At 41.3% G+C, this 23,277-nt stretch overlaps 1 protein-coding gene and 1 long non-coding RNA gene across 3 annotated transcripts in view; one reads left to right on the plus strand and one right to left on the minus strand.

Annotated features, from left to right (window-relative positions):
* Window positions 1–23,277, plus strand: part of LOC308299483 — a 711,129-nt gene that overhangs the window by 514,266 nt on the left and 173,586 nt on the right. The gene's annotated exons all lie outside the window — the stretch shown is intronic.
* Window positions 1–23,277, minus strand: part of rgs3a (regulator of G protein signaling 3a) — a gene marked incomplete at its 5' end in the record, with an annotated part of 265,534 nt that overhangs the window by 182,356 nt on the left and 59,901 nt on the right. For both annotated transcript variants that reach the window (XM_080742558.1, XM_080742559.1), the window contains 6 exons: window positions 1,039–1,150; window positions 15,535–15,612; window positions 16,794–17,125; window positions 17,268–17,307; window positions 21,619–22,063; window positions 22,798–22,903. In XM_080742558.1, coding sequence (XP_080598684.1) covers window positions 1,039–1,150; window positions 15,535–15,612; window positions 16,794–17,125; window positions 17,268–17,307; window positions 21,619–22,063; window positions 22,798–22,903 — 1,113 coding nt within the window. The remainder of the gene's footprint in view (window positions 1–1,038; window positions 1,151–15,534; window positions 15,613–16,793; window positions 17,126–17,267; window positions 17,308–21,618; window positions 22,064–22,797; window positions 22,904–23,277) is intronic.

Here is a 23,277-nt window from a genome sequence, read left to right on the forward strand (position 1 = left end):
ACCCGCATTTGATATGATTTTCAGCCATTCTCAGTGTTGCAGACCCGTGAGGGGCAACTGCATTCCTAGCTGTGCATCATCATTTGGCTGGGGACGCCCTGAAAGACCCCCGGACTACCTTGACTTTAAGTGATTTTAAAATAAAATAATGCCACAAATACCGATTTCCGAACATAAATAATAACATAAAGTGGGGTCCTTGAGGGGGTTTCTAGGGGGTCCCCAGCAGAATTGTTTAATACAGTATGGCATGGCATCAACGTCGGTTTAACCCTATATACGTAGGCTATTTGAATATGGCTGACCTACAAGCTTTGATTGATTGGATAATTTATTGACAATTCTTTAAAAAAGGACAACACTTTAAAAACATCAATGTGGTGCCTGAGGCTTGTTTCCACTGTGGTCCACTATAACCTCACACTCCACTAAACTCACAACCCATGATACGCTGAGGGCTTGTAGACGTGGCGTTTTCAGAGACGAAAACGTTTTCAGAAACGAAAACGTTTTCAGAAACGAAAATGTGGAATATTTGAAATATTTGAAGTTGAACAACATCTTGTACAGTATGGTTGGTATCTGGCACAAAATATTTTCATATAGGGGTCTGTGGCCAAATACCTATTCATTTGGGTACGTTCCTTGATATGAAGAAGTTTCAGAACCAGTGTTTTTATGCATGGGGTCCCCAACAAAATGAGTTAATATAGCCTCACAATCATTTTAACCACTTTAACCATATTTTATACTTTGGCTATAAAAAAAATAGCAGATATACAATATCATAGCGCGTCACGAGATCTGCTGTTTTTGAAAAATCTTGAACATGTTTGCAAATCTTTTATTGTTAAAGCGAAGTTCAAACTAAAATCTTTGCTCCTGGGGGTCCCTGAGCTCAGCTGGCACAAGACACTTTCAGACGGGGATCGGCGACCAATTACATATTCCAAATTTGAGGGTCCTTGACATGAAAAGGTTGGAGAACCATGTGTTTGAATGTGAATGTCAACGAGTCCAATGTTTAATTACACCTACCATCTTGGAGCCGCAGCTGCTGGAGGTACAGGGGGCTCTGGAGGACGTTGCATCTGCCTGGCTCATCTTCTCTGGTCACCAGCAGCAGGTCAGTGTAGACAAACACTGTCACCTAGAGGAGGAGAAGAGAGGGGAGGAAGGGACATGGTGAGAGAAACATAGGGAGAGGACGGTGGAGACAGAAGGAGAGAGAGAGAGAGAGAGTTTAAGAATGGTACCTAAATGCTGTGCAAACTTAAAATTACAGTACTTGAAATTAGATTAGACAGACAGACAGATACACGGTCAGCTACATTTAGTCGTTGTCGGGTGGAAAACCTTGTAAACCGTTTGGTTTGTATTTATCATTTTAAAAACAATTTAAGTTGGTGATGTTTTCACCAGTCTTGTACAACAGCCTTGTATGATGATTGATGAAGCAGCTTGGGCTCTTCTACTTTTCGAGAAAAAAGATTACACATTTGAAAGCGACGACATAATTATAACTAGAAGCAGTGCTCTTCCGAGCACAGGTCTCCACTCTCCACCAGGTCAGGTAGGTCGGGGTCCTGGTGGCACTAAATGCATGTGAAAAGGGTGCTATGTCTTATTTGGCCTTTAACGGCAATGTGACGCTGCATGCATGATTTGAGGCATTTTGTTCCAAAAATTAGTTTGTCAAAAGTCGACCTGCTGGTGGCGCTATAACAGGCCAATGTGAAAAGAGTGGCATTTGTTCCTTGACCTAGTGGGAATGTGCGTGCAGAATTTCTCTGTAATCACAAACTGCGTTCATGAGTCATTTTGTCATTTTGTTCAAAATGGACCAATCCAATCCTGCAAACTTTGGAAGCCAATGTTAGCCAATTAGGATGGAATATGAAATATCGGACAGATCCGTCTTGATCACATGACTATAGAGATACGGTGTACTGATTTGCATGATTTTTGGATAAAATATCAAGGAATAATAGGAAAAAATGTGTTTTACATAAGTCGGCCTCTTGGTGGTGCTTTAAAGGCAGATATGAAAATGCAGGGCAAAGGTATTTCCTTGGCCTCTAGGGAGTGCACATACAAAGTTGTACACTGATTGGTAGAGTTATAGGTAAAAACATGAATCGGCCTGTTATAGCGCCACCATGAGGCTGATTTGATTTTTTTTTTAAGTGGCATTCATTCCTCTGCCTATTGGGAATGTGCATGCACAATTTCACCAAAATCGTACACTGCGTTCATGATTTCAGGCATTTTATTCAAAACCGACCAATCCTGCAATCTTTGGAAGCCAGTTTTAGCCAATCAGGATGGAATATGGAAAATCGGACAGATCCATGTCGATCACATGACTCTAGAGATACTGTCTACTGATTTGCGTGATTTTTGGACATAATCTGTAGGAGTACTGGCAAAGGTTAGTTTTGCAAAAATCGGCCTCTAGGTGGCGCTAGAACAGGCGCATGTGAAAAAATTGGGGCAGAGGTTCTGAATTGGTATCCAGGAAGTGTGTGTGCACCGGTTGGCAGCCACCAGGACAACAGCGCCGGAGATTAGCTGGTAACGGACGGACGGACGCACGGACGGACACACGGACGGACGGACACACGGACGGACGGACGGAGTGGAAAACATACTCTCCCCATGCCTTTCGGCTGGTGGAGACAATTATGCACCTCACGTCTCACCCTAACCTACCGCTCGACCCACAATGTACATAAATGTCGCATTCTTTCAACAGCAAAGTAAAGGGTCACACACAGACAAATGTCTCACCTGCCAGCCTGTGCTGTAATAAGAATACAATTTGCATGCTATCCTCCGGCATGACTACTCCAAAAGTAGACTGACTTCTATGTAAAGCTCTTCCTTGTTCTTTAACCAACGAACAACACAGAGATGAAACATCTACTACATTCCTACCTGCCAATGAATGACTGCCGTCTGCCTTTGACAGAGTTTGGCAGGTGGACTTTTGTCTTACTGGCCCATTTAAAGGTCTCATGAAATGCTGTTTTAACAAAACATAAGGGTCTTTATCATGGTCTTTGAAACGAGTATTAAAAGGTTTTAACTGAAAAATCCACTCCATTGAGGCATGGTATTTTTAATTATTTTTGTGTTATAAGGCCTTTTCAGAAATAAGCTCCTGGTTGTCGCAGGTGCGATTCCCCGTCAGGCAGCTATATGTTGATGTTTCCCTGAGCAAGATCCCAAACCCCTAATTGCTCCCTGAGCGCCACAAAATGCAGAGAATAAATTTCACGTATGTGCAAATGTACTGTGACAAACAACTACCCAAGGCGTGGGGCCTATATTATTATTATATTAAAAATTCCATTGTTAGAATGTTTCATATTCAAAAATGTTTCACAATTTGTCAAGATGTTTTGAAAAGGTTAAACTGATCTTGTTGCTATATTAACCAATTTTGCTGGGCCCCTGAGGTCTCATGCAGACCCCGCTTTGAGAATGATTTAAAGAACATGACGTCTGTTAAATGTTTGAATTGTTGGTTTACAATAATCGTAAACAATGAAGTTCAATATGCAGATATTACTATACCAATCTACTGTAACAACAGTCATGTTCTTCCAGTTATGTACATAAAGGGGTGAGAATATAGAGAATGGAGAGAGAGCATTTGCAGTAGCCTACATTCTGCTTATATCACCAGGCAAAAAATAAAGCTGTTACACTGTTTGGTACTTTGATTTGCCATCGTTTCATGTTGTCTGTACTGTGAGAGCGAGAGAATAGAAGCATTTTGAATGTAAAAGACAAAATACAAAGAGGGAGAAAGAGCAAAGAAACAAAGAGGAAATGAAGACAGAAGGACTATGCACATAGCGCTAGCATGGCAATTATAATATCCGAGTCAGTGCACACGAGCACATTATGCATACAGGGCTTGCACGCATCATAGAATATGTGGACGGACACAGCCTTCATGCACTTCTCACAGCCTAGTATTTCTCACAGGAAATGGGCCAAGTTACAGACAAAAGATAAAAGTCTATTTTGTGAGTCATCTTCTTTACATAGTTGCTCATTTCGGTTCCCTAAAGCATGGGTCTTCAACAGGGGGTCCAGGACCCCTAGGGGTCCTCAGAGTTACTACAGGGGGTCCTCCAAATATTTGTGTGATAGAAACTTTTTTTCCTATTTTTATTTTATTTTATATTAACCACTTGAACCCTAGCATCCATATTCTGAAAACTTGAGACAAAAATAGCCGATTTACAGGCTGCGAGGCGTTGTGAGCTTGTAGATCGGCTATTCTTGGGAAAGGGTAGAGGGGAAAAAGAGCAGACTAAGTACTGAGAGAAAGGTCAATTTTATTACGGTTCAAGTAGTTAAATATCTGAAAAATAAAAATGGACATGAATCCAAAATACACTAATGATTGTGCTGTCAAATAATGAAAACTATATGGAATCTATGAAGAGGTTGTGGGGGTCCCTGCTTCATCTCTCTCTCAACTAAGGGTTCCTTGGCCTGAAAATGTTGAAGACCCTTGCCCTAAAGAATGCAGTGAGAAAGAAAGAAATTATCCACCGCGTCCATGTGTATGCGTTTTGCGTGTACAGTTGGCATGCATGTGTGTGTTTGCGTGTGTGTGCATGCGAGTGTGCGTGCGCTTGCTTGTGTGCGTGTGTCATCCTCTGCGTGTCTACGTCTTGTGTTTGCTTTTCAGCGCAAGCAAGGATGTGTTTGCACCGAGGGCAGTCCAGTGAATCCCCAGTGAACTAACAGTAAAAGCTGGAACAACACAGATTGCTCATTAAAAACACCCCATGTAGACCCAGTGAATAGAGGCCCCACCACCACATCCATCCACTCTCCACCCCCACCCTCCGCCTCCGCCTCCGGGCCCGGGGGCTGACAACCTACAAACATTGCCTGTTCAATATTTATCTTGTTTTAACGTTGACCCGAGTTGGCGAGGCCAGAATTAGCATACCATTCAGACTGGCGATGCACTCTGAAATACACAGTGCACTGCACAGCAGGATTGGTCTGAATAGGTGCACTGAGCATTTTGAAAAGGACCTTTTTTTCCCAAGCAAGAGGAAGTAAATAAAGAATATTTGTCTCTAGTGATGTCTGTGCTTGCGTGTCTCTGATCCATGTAAAGGGCAAGACATTCATGCAGAACCAAGATGGGTCTCGACCTAAAGGCAAATACTTGGTCTTGCAGTGCCAGTGACACTACTGCTGCAATGGAACTGTCACAGTATACTCATGTTGTCATTAGGCCCTATATACTGTATGGGCAGCTATCGATTTGTATTATTATATATTTTTTCTGGTGGTGAAAGTTACAGGAGTGCTGTAGTATATGGTATGGTGATATTGAAATGTATAAGCTTACCATAATCACAGTAATCATCATGTCTTTCATCATATTCAATGGGAGCAACAAAACTGACTCCAGTAACTCACAGCATGCCAGATAGTAGGGCAGGAGAGAGGGGTCTACCAGCACCCCAATGACATGTTTTCGAAACCTGTTTTTTTTGGACCGTTATGATGTCTAGTTATGATTTCTGCTTGTTGCCGTCGCCAACTAATGCCCCATGGGGTTCATTTTTAACCTTTTCTCACAACTATTCCCAATCTGAACCATACAATGGTCATAACAGAAAATGCCATAACGCTTGATGTAAACAACCTACAGGGACAAATGAACACACTTTTCTATATGATTTTGACCCAGGGAATTCATTAAAGTGGTTATTTTTAACATTTAAGCACATCTTGACCCTATTTCAGGACAGAAACGGCGAAAAATAACCCAAAAATGATCAAAACACGTCTATACTTCTCTTTGTACAGATAAATTAAGGTGTATTCTTTTTATACCACAGGTTTTTTAGGACCCTTATGATGTCTAGTTATGATATCTGCTTGTTGCCGTGGTCAACGAATGTCCCATGGGGTTCATTTTTAACCTTTTCTCACAACTATCGCTAATCTCAACCATACAATGGACATAACAGAAAATGCCATCACTCTTGATGTAAACAACCTACAGGGACAAATGAACACACTTTTCTATATGATTTTGACACAAGGAATTCATTTCCGGCATCATTTTTAACATTAAAGCACATCTTGACCCTATTTCAGGACAGAAACAGCGAAAAACGACCAGAAATGTTCAAAACACATCAATATTTCTCTTTGTACAAATACATTAACGGGTATTCTTTTTATACCACATGTTTTTTAGGACCCTTATGGTGTCTAGTTATGATTTCCTCTTGTTGCCGTGGTCAACTAATGTCCCATGGGGTTCATTTTTAACCTTTTCTTACATCTATCCCCAATCGGGACCATACAATGGACATAACAAAATGCCTTAACCCTTGAAGTAAACAACCTACAGGGACAAATTAACACATTTCTCTATATGATTTTGACACAAGGAATGTATTTACGTCATCATTTTTTACATTCAAGCACATCTTGACCCTATTTCAGGACAGAAACAGCGAAAAATTACTAGAAAATGATCAAAAACATCTATATTTCTCTTTGTACATATAAATATTAAGGTGTATTCTTTTTATACCACTTGTTTTTTGAACCCTAATGGTGTCTAGACAATATTGCTTCTTGTTGCCGTGGTCAATCAACGTGGCTTGGGGTTCATTTTAACCCTTTCTTACACCTATCCCCAAAACAAAACATAAGATGGAGATAATAGAAAATACCATAACTCTTGAAGTAAACAACATACAGAGACAAATCAACATATTTTCCCACATCATTTGCACCCAAGGAACTCATTAACGTGGTTATTATTAAGATTCAAGCACATTTTGACACTACTTCATGGCAGAAACTGCAAAGGATTTTCAGAAAATATTCAAATCACATCTACCGTATATTTCTCTTTGTACAACATTTCTAAGGTCACACTCACACGTCATGTTTCTTAGTACCCTAATGGTGTCTAATGTCAAGATTTAGTAGTGTTGCCCAACTCATGTCCCATGGGGTTCATGTTTTTTCCCCAGATATGTTTTTGGGCTTTTATGCCTTTATTGACAGGACAGTAGACTGACAGGAAACGGGGAGAGATAGTGACACGCAGCAAATCTGGACGGGCTCGGGGATCGAAACAGCGACCCGCTGCAGGCTACACAAAGCCTACTGTATGTGGGATGCGCCCAGACCATTTTGAATCGATGTCCGTAAGTTATCAAAGAACAATTTCACTGGTCAGTGTCTTCCATCTCATCAAACTCCACCTCATCCTCTTCCTTATCATCATCATTATCATCACTGAGGACAGCCAACAGGTCAATGAGAGATTGGGGAAGAATTGGCCCACAAGACCAGACAGGCTCCAAAGTCCATCCTTCCGTCTTCTGCCACCCCTAACCTTCGTCATAGGTTTAGGCCCCCACAAGATTGGCTCAGCTACTGGCTTGTAACAGGCCACTCACTCTATAGTTCACCCGCTGGATGTGGAGGATGAGCATATTGGCAGATGGGCAGGCAGGCAAAATGCACTCTAGACCTGCTGCAGAGGGTCTCGTCTTCACCCACCAGTTTATTCAGCATCTTGCTCCTAGTCTGGTCGACTGATGTCTCGCGTGCTTGATTTTACATCACACACGTGAAAGCTTCCAGCTGTTCCTGCACTTCCGGCTTCAACTTACACTCATTGCCCAGCTGGCTGTAGAATGATTGTTACGATTATTGCTAAATTTGGTCTCTCAAAATGTTGCATTATACATAATGCAACATTTTGAGAGAAATGCTTGGCGATGAGTGTAAGTTGAAGCCGGAAGTGCAGGAGCAGCTGGAAGCCTTCGTGTGTGTGATGTAAAATCAAGCACGTGATACATCAGTGAACTATGGTAGGAGCAAGATGCTGAATAAACTGGTGGGAGAAGACAAGACCCTCTTCAGCAGGTCTAGAGTGCATTTTGCCCACCTGCCCCTCTGCCAATATGCTCATCCTCCACATCCAGCGGGTGAACTATAGAGTGAGTGGCCTGTTACAAGCCAGTAGCTGAGCCAATCTTGTGGGGGCCTAAACCTATGACGAAGGTCATGGGTGGCAGAAGACGGAAGGATGGACTTTGGAGCCTGTCTGGTCTTGTGGGCCAATTCTTCCCCAATCTCTCATTGACCTGTTGGCTGTCCTCAGTGATGATAATGATGATGATAAGGAAGAGGATGAGGTGGAGTTTGATGAGATGGAAGACACTGACCAGTGAAATTGTTCTTTGATAACTTACGGACATTGATTCAAAATGGTCTGGGCGCATCCCACATACAGTAGGCTTTGTGTAGCCTGCAGCGGGTCGCTGTTTCGATCCCCGAGTCCGTCCAGATTTGCTGCATGTCACTCTCTCTCCCCGTTTCCTGTCAGTCTACTGTCCTGTCAATAAAGGCATAAAAGCCCAAAAACATATCTGCCATGAAGTAGTGTCAAAATGTGCTTGAATCTTAATAATAACCACGTTAATGAGTTCCTTGGGTGCAAATGATGTGGGAAAATGTGTTGATTTGTCTCTGTATGTTGTTTACTTCAAGAGTTATGGTATTTTCTATTATCTCCATCTTATGTTTTGTTTTGGGGATAGGTGTAAGAAAGGGTTAAAATGAACCCCAAGCCACGTTGATTGACCACGGCAACAAGAAGCAATATTGTCTAGACACCATTAGGGTTCAAAAAACAAGTGGTATAAAAAGAATACACCTTAATATTTATATGTACAAAGAGAAATATGTGTCCCAATTTGGCTGGGAGCCAGTCATTGGATTTTTATTCATTTTCATTTTTTCATTTCATTTGAAAGCTGGGGATCATAGCTACAAAATGATATATTGGTTGTGGAGATTGACCCAACAGTTTTGAAGATATGGCTTATAGAATGATGCCATGCTGAAATACTACTTTTGAGATATTCAAGTTCTAAATAAATGTTTAACCTGCAAATGACCTGACGATCTCTCACATTAATTAAAAAAAGTCTTATTTACATGCAGAGTTAAGCTCTGGCGTTTAAGTGAAATGTAGCCTGAAATTTATGAAATGCTTTAGTGGCTTTATCACATTTTAGTGAAAAAAAAAAAAAAGGTATTTTCAGTCCCTGTCTAAAGCTGTACTTTCCGAGATGACTGGCTCTCAGTGAGATTGGGACACATATATAGATGTTTTTGAACATTTTCTGGTAGTTTTTCGCTGTTTCTGTCCTGAAATAGGGTCAAGATGTGCTTGAATGTTAAAAATGATGACGTAAATACATTCCTTGTGTCAAAATCATATAAAAAAGTGTGTTCATTTGTCCCTGTAGGTTGTTTACATCAAGCGTTATGACATTTTCTGTTATGTCCATTGTATGGTTGAGATTAGCGATAGTTGTGAGAAAAGGTTAAAAATGAACCCCATGGGACATTCGTTGACCACGGCAACAAGCAGATATCATAACTAGACATCATAAGGGTCCTAAAAAACCTGTGGTATAAAAAGAATACACCTTAATTTATCTGTACAAAGAGAAGTATAGACGTGTTTTGATCATTTTTGGGTTATTTTTCGCCGTTTCTGTCCTGAAATAGGGTCAAGATGTGCTTAAATGTTAAAAATAACCACTTTAATGAATTCCCTGGGTCAAAATCATATAGAAAAGTGTGTTCATTTGTCCCTGTAGGTTGTTTACATCAAGCGTTATGGCATTTTCTGTTATGACCATTGTATGGTTCAGATTGGGAATAGTTGTGAGAAAAGGTTAAAAATGAACCCCATGGGGCATTAGTTGGCGACGGCAACAAGCAGAAATCATAACTAGACATCATAACGGTCCAAAAAAAACAGGTTTCGAAAACATGTCATTGGGGTGCTGGTAGACCCCTCTCTCCTGCCCTACTAAGAGGGGAGGGGAGTTTACCTATGAGGTAAAATGTCCACAGCCGGCACTTGTTGACCCTCGTTAGTTACATGAATTAAGGCAATAATGTTTCTGCACAGTCATCAGATAGCATCAATAGCATACAGTACATACATGCTAGCAACAAGCAATCCTATATCAAGACACACTTGGTTGGTAAAGTCCAGATGACAACAATTTGACTGAGTTTAGTGGAATTTATATTTAGGCAGTAGGCTATTTATTTTATGTGTTAGTGTCTATCTGTCTCTCTTAAAACAAAGTGAGCACTTACTTCACTTGTTCCTTAAGCTAGTATAATTGTATTTATTTTTATGTCTAAAGCTTTATAAATTAAGTTTATTAAATTAAGATTCCACCACAACAAACAGATGATGGGCATTGGGCAATGTTGATTAAAAAATATATAATAATAATAACTTATCGATCCTGAGCTCAATATTGTGTATTGTATCGTATCGTAAAATATGTGTGTATCGTGACACCACTAATTGTCATTATAACCTGCTAGCTATAGTATCATTTCTGCTTTCATTAACTGTTGATAACTTGATGACTGTTGTAATTCCATGGCAGCTGAACTTCCTTCATGTAATCAATAAAGGTTTATCTATCCTATCCCCGGTTCGATTCCAGGCCAGGTTAGCAATGTCAATGTGTGTCCCTGAGCAAGACTCTTAACCCCTAATTGCTCATGCGCTTCTTGTGGGCAGCGAATCAGCTGGAGTGGGCTGAAAATACAGAATTTCCCTCGCGGGAGTAAATAGGTATTTATTAACTGTATTGGCATTTTCCTTTAAACCACACACCTTACGTGCATATCTGTTAATAATTTACATCTACTGCTATTTAACTGCGTCACCGACCGCACTGCTATTTTTAACCATGCACATCACAGTACACCGTGTATATAGATAGGCCTACCATGCATCATATGTACACTGTATATTTCACACTGCTCATATTGACATGACCTGTTTTTCAGTTTCTCTTTCATTTTCTTGAAACTGCAATGATACAGCCTGTATAACTTGCCTGTGAATCAAGAAGATGACTTCACATGAGATCACATCCATCTATCTAGATCCATATAAATAACTCGAGGCTACCATTAGAAAAAGCTTTAAACAGCTTTTTTCTAGCTGTAAAAAACATTCTCAAATGCAAAAGAGTAGGGATTCTTTATTGGGATACACGTTTCAGTCCTGAGAGGTCAAGGATCAAATAAGAGACGTAAACCATCTTTATTTTCTCTCTCCCATTTTGTTCTTTAAGATGACCTGATGAAGGTCTCAGTTTGGTCCTCTCTTACGCGCCTGTCGCTGTTTGTTTTTCATAGGATTTTTTTTCTACCATAGCTGCCCCTCAGCTGTAACTGTGCCAATAAAATGATTGGCTTGTCATGCCAGGCTTGCACTGGGCACGAACCAGCTATCTGTGCGTCAACTGTGGGGGCTGTGTGTGTGTGTGTGTGTGTGTGAGTGTGAGTGTGAGTGTGAGTGTGTGTGTGTGTGTGTGTGTGTGTGTGTGTGTGTGTGTGTGTGTGTGTGTGTGTGTGTGTGTGTGCGTGTGCGCGTGCGTGTGTGTGTGAAAGTATGTGAGATAAAATTCCCGACCTCCATCCAAATGGCACCTCCCCATGACCATAAACATACGTCTTCCTCTTTCATACCCCTGCCAAAGTACACATACACACATACACACACACGCACGCGCACAAGCACACACACACACACACACACGCGTGTGTTTGTATTACTATACTTGTGCGGACAGCAACATTTTAGGACACTTTTTAATTGCCATTTCAAGCCTAACCCTGAAGCTGAAAATAGGCGATCTACAATCTTACAACGCATCGCACTTGGACACGTTGAGAGCCTGTAGATCGCCTATTTTTGGTGCACGACAGCAGCATGCAAACTACGGGTGATTCAGGCAAAACCTCAAAACCAACCCCATAAACCTAACCACTACATGCCTAATCCTAATCCAAACCCCATTTGTTCCTCATTGTAAAACTAACTCCCCAAATGTTTTTCAACCATAAAAACAACCATTTCTCTTGCGAGGACTGGGAACATTTCCTCACAAAGTTAATTTCTCAAATTCTACTTTACTTGTGGGGACATGTGGTCCTCACAAGTGGACGCGCACGCACATACACACGCACATGCACACACACACACACACACACACACACACACACACACACACACACACACACACACACACACACACACACACACATGCACACAAATCCATCACACACTTCCTTTGGACAACATTATCACAATGACTTGCCAAATTGGCACGCTTCCCTTATTCCAAATAATTCCCATAGTATAAAACCTGCAAAACATGTATATGTTTCCAAAACCTGTTCACCTCTGTGCCATACAAAGATAATGGATAGTTCAAGTGTCCCAATTTATCTTACTGAGGAAGGATTACAGAACAAGATTTCTGCACGGAAATAGTTGAGCTAAAAAAAGAAATATGCTTACGCAGTATGTAAACATCTAATCGTGAGTGCCCTAATTTAACTTCTTAACAAAAATACATTCTACTATCATATGTGTTATTTTCAAATCTTGTACGTAAATGTATTTTGATAATAATAACAATCATACAACAACAAGGAAACAATACAAAAAATATGGTGGACCAGGGGGAAATTGCTTTTTAGCAATCTACTGTGGCTCTGTGGCTGTGAAGCCTCTTGCCACTATTTGCCCACTGTCGGAACTTCAAAACCGAAGTGCATATTCCACATACGTACATATATACATACTGTACATACAGTAGGGATGGGGCCATACTATAGGGTAAAAGGAAAACTCGACCTGAAATAAACTCGACCTCATTCGCACGACCGCACGTTTCCCAACGGGTCTGTGGCCTTAAGCTAGATGCAGAATAGACCAAAATGTAATCTTCTGGGGGTCCCTGGAACAAAATATTTTGCGATGGGGGTCTGGGGCCAAATACATATCATTCTGGGGGTCCTTGACAATGACAATGTTTGAGAAACACTGATAGCAACTATTTTTATTTTATTTATTTTTATTTTTTCAGAAAACTGTTAGGATTTTGAAGACATTTTGTAGAATGTGCCTATCAGTGGTTAAGGACCCCCAAAATGTGTTTTGGCCGCGGACCCCCATCTCAAAATATTTTGTTCCACGGATGGACCCCTATCGCAAAATATTTTGTTCCAGGGACCCCCAGAAGCAAAGATTAGATTTTGGACTATTCTGCAGCTAGCAGAATAGTCGCGCGAATGAGGTAGAGTTTGTTTTAGGTCGAATTTTCCTGTACTCTGTCAGAACAAACAACTATAGCATTCTTCCATCTCTGTACTGTACCTATACAGCAGTGGTTTTGACCCAAAAGAGAAATTAAACATAAACAAATAAGGAAATGTCTTGAATACAATTTACAATTTAATAGAAACATAATGGAATTTAATAGAATAGAAGTTGTTCCCTCAACGTTGATGTTTGCGGGTTAATGAACATGAAGTAGACAGAGCAAATCTACCCTGGCTTCGTAAACACATTAACCCTGGCATCCCTATATTTTGGGCATGTCAGACTCCTTATACTGAAGGTGAAAATATTTAAAAGGTAAAAAGGTTTTTCAAACGTTTCAAAATGTAAAATAAAAAAGCAAAAATAGCAGATCTACAAGCTTACGTGTAGTATCACAATCTATTTTTGCAATTTATCGTACAACAAAGTATAACAGGGCTTAAGTGGTTTTAAGCTGTCTTCAACTTTAGTATTTTTAATAACCGTAGAGTGACGGTAAGTACCAAACTAAGTTTTGTTTAAAAAACGTCTGTGTAATATCCATGCTCTCTTTTATACATAATATCCTCACTGCTAATAGGCTGACACATTCTCCAAGAAAATGCTGACCCGTTTATTGTCACCAGGCGCAAACTGTGGAGATTTCCTCCGGCTAACAAAACCATTATTATTATGCCACAGTCAGAGTGGAATTTTAGCTAATGGGGAATTACAAGAAATGATACAGTGTGATGAGGGTTTAAATTTGAGAGACAGCAAGTGGAAAATGAGAGACGGATGATCGGAAAACAAAAGTCATTCTGTATCTTCAAGCAGGCATTGAGTATATCGAGCTGGTTTCATAATGTTTCATTGATGCTATAGCCAATACATGTATTGACTCAGCTGTGGTTAAATACAAACAGATGCAGCTATTTCAATTATGTCGTGTAGAATTCGCGGTAACTCTTAAGTTGACTCATGTACAGATAGGATTGGCTTTGTTATACAGTATAAGCTGATCTCAGTTACACGCCATTGATCAACCATAGAGAAATGAGAAATACGCATTTGAGCATTTGTTGCACAAGCTATTACAAAGTGTACACCTACCATACAAAATGTGTATCTTAAGCCCTATTCGGACAGGGCTAGTTTCACAGGGAAAGGTGGGATAAGGACATTATTACAAGAGCATTACCATGATTTGAGTCTGTGCCAAATACATTACATAAGTTAAAGCAAACATAGGAAACGCACATCTAGGAGATAGTATTCTTTTCAGACGCTGCCTTTGGAATGTTGACTAAGTGGAGAACGGGGAGGAATGCAACATGCAGAATGTCAAATGAATGATTTATTAACTAATGAGAGAGCTCTTTGCATAGCACTGAAAACCTGACGACAGCACACATTATAGCACACATTACTGTGCTGTATTTCCAATTCATACTTCGCTGTGCAATGACATTGCTTGCCCAAAATAGCTGATATTGCTATTTTAGTAAGTATAACTGTTCACAATACACACACACACACACACACCCACACATGCATTGTGGTCACGTACTGAAAGAGTGATCACACGTAGAGTCCTGCTCTCTCACACATGAACATAGTTAATGTATCAAAAAGCTGTACTGCAGGGGTCTTCAACGTTATCAGGCCAAGGACCCCTTAGTTGAGAGACAAATGAAGCAGGGACCCCCACAATCTATTCATAGATTCCATATTGTTTCATCGTTTGACAACACAATCATGAGTGTATTTTGGATTCATGTCAATGTGTGTTTTCAGATATTTAACCACTTGAACCGTCAATACTTAATAAACCTGACCTTTAACTCTGTACTTACTGTAGTCTGCTCTTTTTCCCCTCTACACCAAACCTCTTTGCTGAAAATAGCCAATCTACAGGCTCACAATGCCTGAGCTTGTAGATCTGCTATTGTTGGCTAAAGTTCTCAGAATATGGATGCTAGGGTTCAAGTGGTTAATATAAAAAAGGCGGGGAAAAAACACAAAGATTTGGAGGACCCCCTGTAGTAATTCTGAGGACCCCCTAGGGGTCCCGGAACCCCTGTTGAAGACCCCTGCTGTACTGTATGTCAGTGTGGTGCTCAAAGTGGAGTCCTTACTAAGAGTTCCTTGACAGGCTTCAAAACAGACCCTTGCAGGTCCGTAGCTCTGAGAGTGTACAAATGGAACCAAATGGACCCATAAGGGTCCGTTTGGTTCCATTTGTACACTATCAAGAGTCATGAGGGTCCTTGAAATGAAAAAGGTTTGAGAACAACTGATCTGTGGTTTACCTTGAGGGAGTGGTGCTTGCTCTCATGCAGGATCATCTCTTCAGATATGATCAGTGTTCGGCTGCACAGATCCAGAGGCTGGACATGAAAGAAGACCAGATTACACAGTCATTATTACACAAAAAACAAAACTATACTGCCACTGACAAATACAGTATGCATGGTTTTGCATTCCCTGGAAATTAATTGAGATACTGTAGATCCTCTATAAACTATTTGGCAGTTAACTAATATATTGTCGTTATCGGGTGGAAACCTCGTACCTCCAAGTTTCAAATTTGTACGTTCTTTCTCAAAGTAAAGCCCTGCTTCATCATACAAGGCTGTCGCACAAAAGTAGTGAAAACAGCAGATCTACAAGCACACAACGCCTCGCACCGCAAGGCATTGTGATCAGCAGTTTTCACTAGTTTAAATAATTTTTAAAATGATAAATGCAAAACCAACGGTTTTGGACATACAAGGTTTCCACCCGACAACGACGATATTTGATCAGATAAGCATCAAAGATCAGCAGAACAGAGCCCTATCACTTGAATTACATTAAGTCAAACTGAAACTGTTAAATTAATGTTGAAGCATTGATTAAACATAATCCAAAGGAAAAAAAAACAATATAGACAGTTTTCTATAATAATAATATATTAAAGCAATAAATACAGTATGCTATATGCAAGGTTACACTACCAATTCCATTTCGGTTGCTAAATCCGCTTAATCTGATAGAGAACAAAGGTGATGGAGAAGGTTTGCAGTGGCAGATGAAAAGTATAAAGATTGTCATCTAGCTGTGACAGTAGGGTCTCAAAGTGACAAGAGGAACTACATATAGGCAGGGGGAGGAAACCACTTCCTTTCATTGACTTGAGTGTGTGGGCCATTTCATAAACGTGCGCGTGTGCGACTGTGTGTGTGTGCTGCGCGGTACTGTGGTATGCTGTGACAGGTGCGGTTGTGGACGCTGTTTGAAAATGAATTGACAGGAAATACAATGACAGTCAATAGTTTCGGTTAGACAATGTTAGTAGGGCTGCTGATGATGATGATGATTTTGATGATACAATGTACTGCATCTGCTTTAAATTAGGCCTACTTTAAATACATGATCAATGTATTTCTCACTAAAGAAACGAAGAATGTGATGTGCTATCATAGAAAATAATTATGCCAAAATGATCAATAAAGACCTCAAAGCAATCATTATGAATATGTGAGAAACATATACAAGCAGACACACACAAACACATGGAATTGCCTACCTGAACAAATATGGGGAAGATAAGTATCTTGGGGGCAACTTTGACATAGCCGTAGTTGCCGTGAGGCGTGTGCGAGCGAACAATAGTGCAGTTCTGATAGTTGGCAAAGTTGGCATTCTGCGTCTGATAGCTGGACGGGCTGGCATCCGTGTTGGTGGTGCCAGTGGTCTTTGCCGTCTTCGAGTTGGCAGAGCGGCGTAGAAAGGCAGTGCGGCTGGCGAGACCGCCACCACCACCCCCGCCACCACCCCCAGGGAAGGCACCAGCACTGGCACCACCCTGCGCCTGCTGTGGTACCGTGGCTTGTCGATTAGTGGGATACAACCTGGCAGCTGAAGAGGAGGATGAGAAAGGTGACATTTACAGGATGAAGCACCAGAGGAAATTGCATTTTTGAATATATTTAATGAACCCTTAACCATAGCATTTATTAAAAAAAAGCACTGACTAAGAGCAACCGAAAACATATCTTACTTAGCGTGCCCTGGTTATCTTGGTAGACAGGCCTCAGGATCTGTAAAGCAGGAACATAATGAATATGAATATGAATGCTGCTGCTGCACAGGTGTAAATTCACTGTAGCCACATTAAAAGTGGAATCCCCAGGAAGTTCATCAAATCGCTGACGCATTCCATGTTCACACAATGAATGAAGTGACTCAAAATCTGCAACCAGCTTCAACAAGCAGATAAACTGTAAATGCACAAATATTATCGCGCTGGTCTGCAGTATATAGGGGCAGAGATAAAATGAAGTAGGCCTACTAACTAACTGTAAACAACCAAATCTTGGTATCGACTGTATTTCTAACTTTATAATAAATATGTCCGTGATTGATCGTTATGTTGTAGCAGTCGACATGTGTCACAAACAACTAAACAGCTTTTTAAAGCGAGTGAGTGCAACGCTCGCGAGTGAGTGCAACGCTCGCGCACAGAAAATGTGAGTGAGCCGTCAGCAGAACTTTCTCTCTGGTTATCAGGCCCCTAGTTGTATTTTTCTCGTTCTACTTAGAGAGGCATGGATGCTGCTATCTGTCAGAACAAACTACAATCTACAGTGCTTAGAGGGGCAGAAACTTGAATGAACACGCCGGGAAGCTGCTATAGGCTAAACATTTTGCATAACGCACAGACAGAGACAGAGAGGTTGCGCATTAGAGCAGATCATATAAAATACTCTATGACAGCTTAATGCACAAATAGGTCTTAGTCATACACTCTGTCTCAGTCTCTCATTATCTCTCTCGTGAGTACAGTGAGGCATGCACACACATGGCCATTCATCTTACTTTTGCGTTCTTATTCACTCTCACCCTCACTTACTTATGTATCACTCAATCAATACACTTGATGCCATCGCTCTCTCCCCCCCTCCCCCCTCTCTCTCTCTGTCAATGTAGCAGTAAATAGATGCTGGTTCAACCACACCCCCGGCGTCTTCTAGTGGGGTTTTGAAGCCCCTTGTTTATGCATGCCGGAAGGATGTGAACGAGTCATATATCGTCGCTGTCGTGTGGAAACCTCGTATCTCCAAGTTTCAAATTTGTACGATCTTTCGCAAAGTAAAGCCCTGCTTCATCATACAAGGCCGTCGCACAAAAGTAGTGAAAACAGCAGATCTACAAGCACACAACGCCTCACGGTGCGAGGCGTTGTGTGCTTGTAGATCGGCTGTTTTCACTAGTTTAAATAATTTTTAAAATGATAAATGCAAACCGAACGGTTTTGGACATACAAGGTTTTCACCCGACAGCGACGATAGGCTTCCTGTTAACTAGTACTGTATCGTCAGCATGGGACTGCCATCACAGAACAGTGGTTCTAAACCTTTTCAGGCCGTGACACCCCACCCAAATAATCATCATTTGAACTGGGAACCTCCAACCCTGAAAAGCACTTGGAATTGAGTTGAGGCATTACTATTTAAAATGTTCTTTTCTTTCTTTCTTCCCTTTTTGAGCTATTAAAAAGCATCTGGGGACCCCCACAAAATCATGTGAGGACCCCTCCCTAGGGGTCCCGGCCCACAGGTTGAGAACCACTGCAAGAGAACACCATCTCTGTAGAGTGGGACACAGTTTAAGGTTGAGGTATATCTATATCTATGTATACGTCCCATAGGCCGGGTTCATGTTCTTTAATTGTCTTCATATCAGTCTTCCATCTTTCAGTGCATCGGTTTCTATCTTTGTTGACAAAAGTGTCCCTTCCTAAAGTTCCTATGTTTGTCACTGCTCATTATACAACATAATGCACAATACATTCTAAAAGGTACCTCAGATAAACATGCACAACACACACGCAGAGCCTTAAACGAGTAGTTCACCCCCAAAATAACTTTTTTTCTATTGATTACTCAAGCCATGGAGACTTGAGTTCAATAATATTAAAATGTACCCGGATGGGGACCCAAATGCATCCCCATCCAGGATCAATGGGGGTCAATTTACTATAATCTTTTTTTTTTGTCTTAGGAATGTGACAAATACAAAAAAATATTATTGAACTCAAGTCTCCATGACGTGAGTAATCAATCAATAGGAAGAAAAGGTAATTTGAGTAATTTTGAACTACTAATTTAACTGCCCTTTTAGGAAAGAGAGAGAGAGATCTAGAGAGAAAGAAAGAAAGAAAGAAAGAAAGAAAGAAAGAAAGAAAGAAAGAAAGAGGAGGAATTGCACTAAAAGCACTAAAGATTGATATGAAGTCTTAGTCTGTGTTGTCATAGTTCCAGCCTTGAACGCTTTAAGAGGATTATTTCCGTGACCAAATCAAAAGCACACTGAGTAAGAGAGGGCATCGCTGCAGGGACAATACATCAGACACACTGGAGGTTCTGCTTCAACATAACAGCTACATTGAGCCAGTGGTGTGTGTTAGTATCATATGCCTATTAGTACTGTTAGCTGAGGAACTGAGCTCAGAGTCTTTTTCATTCATTGGGTTTGCTTTATTGTGCTTTTATGATGCGGGCCTTTTGTCCCACATATGATGTCACAGGATGTGACAGCATGTAGTACATGCCAAGCATGTCAGTTGTTGTAGTGCGTTATTACGTAATAATATCATTCTTGGGCATTATAGCTTCTCCTAAGTAGGAATTTAAATCATTTATGTAGCAATCTTTCTAAAATGAGCATAAATATAAATAGGCATAATCCCAAATTCACATCATATATATATAAACCATAGATGGCACATACAGTACAGTATATGGCTTTGTCTTTAAGAGCAACAAATGATTCATATGCATGCATTCTTGTACTACTATTATTGGCTGGGCATAAATTGCAGAGGAGGATGTAATATATAGCTTAAGTGTCAATGAATCATATCCTGTCATAAGAAATAAGTTGTGATTCACTTGGTTTCACTTAGTTTCATATTAACGGTAGTGTAAGGATTTTTTTTAAATATACGTTTTAAATATCTCTATATTCAAATAGCAATCATTGCTATAAAGCAGGAGTCTTCAACATCTTTTAAGGCCAAGGACCTGTTAGCTGACGACACCTGCTATTTTTATTGTGTCAAATTATTTAGCAATGTATTTGTTTATTTTTTATATTTTTATCCCACGGTTTTGCAACCCATTTTCTCACCCAGTGCCAACTACTTAACCTGTAGTCCTGGTTTCCGCTCTCCCCCTTCCGCGCCAGGGGAATTGGGGAGCACCTGGCTGGCTAGGGGGAGGTAGTATAGAAACCAGGACTACTGCATGTTTTTGTGAGGGCATCTACCCTAGGAGACACGAGGAGAACATGCAAACTCCACACAGAAAGGCTGTATTTGTTTATTTTAAACGTTCTATGCAACTTTGTTAAAGAGTCCCAGCTAGGAGCTGGAACACATTACATTTCACCTTGTTTGGCTCTTTCTTTCTCCTGACGGAATAAAAATCTGTATATATTTTATTTACTAAAGAGCTAGAGAATTGGTGAGAGCCCAGGCCAGTTACGTACTTAACAGAGACTCAAGCAATGACTGCTATCATAATACAGAGCTATATAGCATGTATTTTAACACTTACACCCCCTTTAATTGACACAGAACAGACTAATATCCACTGTATGAATATGAAAAATATTCTGTACATTGGTGTGACATCAACCGCCGAAACCACCTTGAAACATACAGGGTTCCCACACATTTTTACCAATTAATTTCCAAAACTTTTCCAAACCTTTTTCAGAATATTTAACCCGATTTCCAGGACTATATAACAATAATTCAGCTCAATTACAGGTCGCTTACTCCTACGCGCAATGCCCAAATACAGGTAGTGTTTGCCAGTGGTTCTCAACCTTTTCAGGCCGTGACCCCCGAAATAATCATATTTTAACTGGGGACCCGGCACCCTGACGAGCACTAAGTGTTGAGGAATTTTGTATAAGACGGTTCTATTGTGAAAATAGCCGATCTACATGCTCACAGTGAGCATGTAGATCGGCTATTTTCACAATTTCTGCCTCTAATATTTGACAATTTGGCCAATGTTTAATTTGTCATTTCAGAGGTATTAACAAAATCAATAACCAAAGACAATGCATAGCTATTTCCTCCAGGACCTTCCAGGACCCTTGATCAATTCCCAAACTTTTCCAGTACTGGAAAAATATTTGTTCTAATTTCAAAATATTTCCAGGAATTTCATGACCGTGGGAGCCCTGAACATAATATGCGACCAGTCCTTCTATCTATCAGCCCCAGGGAGGTACGGTAAGGACACATATCGGGGATGGGCCACCAAGTGGCCCAGGTGGTGGGGATGAAGGGAATGAAGGAGATGGTGAAGATGCAGCCCCCCGGCTGTCTGCGGTACCTGGCTTCCAGGGTTGATGGGGGCCAGGATGATGTAGTTGTCTCCGTTGGAGGCCTTCACCCTGGTGCCCTTCAGTGTGGCGGTGTGGCCGTGGTGGGGGTGACCCACCCGGGACGTCCCGTCCAGTTCCTCGGCCGACCCCACCCGGGCCCCCCACCCTAGCCCCCCAACACCGCCGCTGCCTCCTCCGGCCTCTGAGCCGTTCACCAGCACCCTGCGAGAGGCGGTGGCGCGGTGGTGGGCCGGTAGTGGCGGAACGGCCGGAGGGGTCTTGCTGATGGTGGGGTGGTGATCGGCCTGCCCGTGCCTGCGGGTGGGGGGCGAGGGGGCGTCGTAGTTGGAGGCGGAGGGCTTGTAGGAGGGCCTGTGGATGAGACCCTCGAAGCTGGGTTTGGCTGACGGGCCCGTGCGCCACACCACCACCGTGATCTCGTTGGCGCTGTTTCTGCGAATGGGGGGAAAAGGAACAAGTCGTTGCTGTGGGTTGGAAAGCGTGTATATCCGAAACTGATACTTTACCGGAAATGCTGTTATGTTATCATTTTGTCACAAGCTCTTGTTAAAACTTTCAATATATATAAAATCCACAAACTACTTTCCCCATCAAAGTTCTTTCAAAATAGCGAAAAAGCTGGCCTACAAGGCTCTTTTCGATACTTTTGCTTGACGCTCTTATATGATGAAGTAGGGCAGGGGTCTTCAAAGTTTTCAGGTCAAGGACCCCTTAGCTGAGAGAGAGATGAACCAGGGACTCCCACAACCCTTTCATAGATTCCATATACAGTAGTTTCATCGTTTGACAGCACAATCATCAGTGTATTTTGGATTCATGACAATTTGTGTTTTCAGATATTTAACCACATGAGCTTTTCCCCCTCTACACCAAACCTCTTTGCCGATGCATGATTTGCATGAGGCGTTGTGAGCTTGTAGATCGGCTATTTTTGGCTACAGTTCTCAGAATATGGACACTAGGGTTCACGTTATATAAAAAGGATTGGAAGATTTGGAGGACCCCCTGTAGTAACTCTGAGGACCCCCTAGGGGTCCCGGACCCCCTGTTGAAGACCCCTGAAGTAGGATATTAATTTACAAATAACAAATTGAAATGTAAAGAAAATGACTAGCTCACAACGCCTCACACCGCGAGGCTTGTAGTCTTAAGGCAGTAGGCCGTACCTGATTGCATGGGCCAAGTCCACACATTTCCACTGCTCCACTGGCTGGCCATTTAACTGCAGGAGAGTGTCCAAGTGCTGGAGACCTGCCAGGTCTGCTGGACCTCCTACAACACAGTACATAGAAGACAACAACACAATGCCCATCACATACTCGTTTTCAGGTGCAATTTGTGCAATCCAGGATTAAGCTTACTTATGGGGCTTAAGAAGATCTTGAGATCATCCCTGTTGTCATTAAACAAATGCTTTGTATAACTGACTGAGCCGATTACAAATCTGTTCTCGACTTAGATAAACACACCAGGGGATATATTTCTATTACAATTTAGATATTTAGCAGACACTCTTATCCAAGAAGACTTACATGTGAGAAATCAAGAGTAAATGGCATAAGCCCAAAATAACAGGGTAGATAACAGTATAGACAATTAAGTCACACAAGCAGAGTGTAAAGAATACAATTTACTGCTTCAAAGAA

This window comes from Nannobrachium achirus (assembly GCF_963921795.1).
Source record: "Nannobrachium achirus genome assembly, chromosome: 15".
Lineage (NCBI taxonomy): Eukaryota > Metazoa > Chordata > Actinopteri > Myctophiformes > Myctophidae > Nannobrachium > Nannobrachium achirus.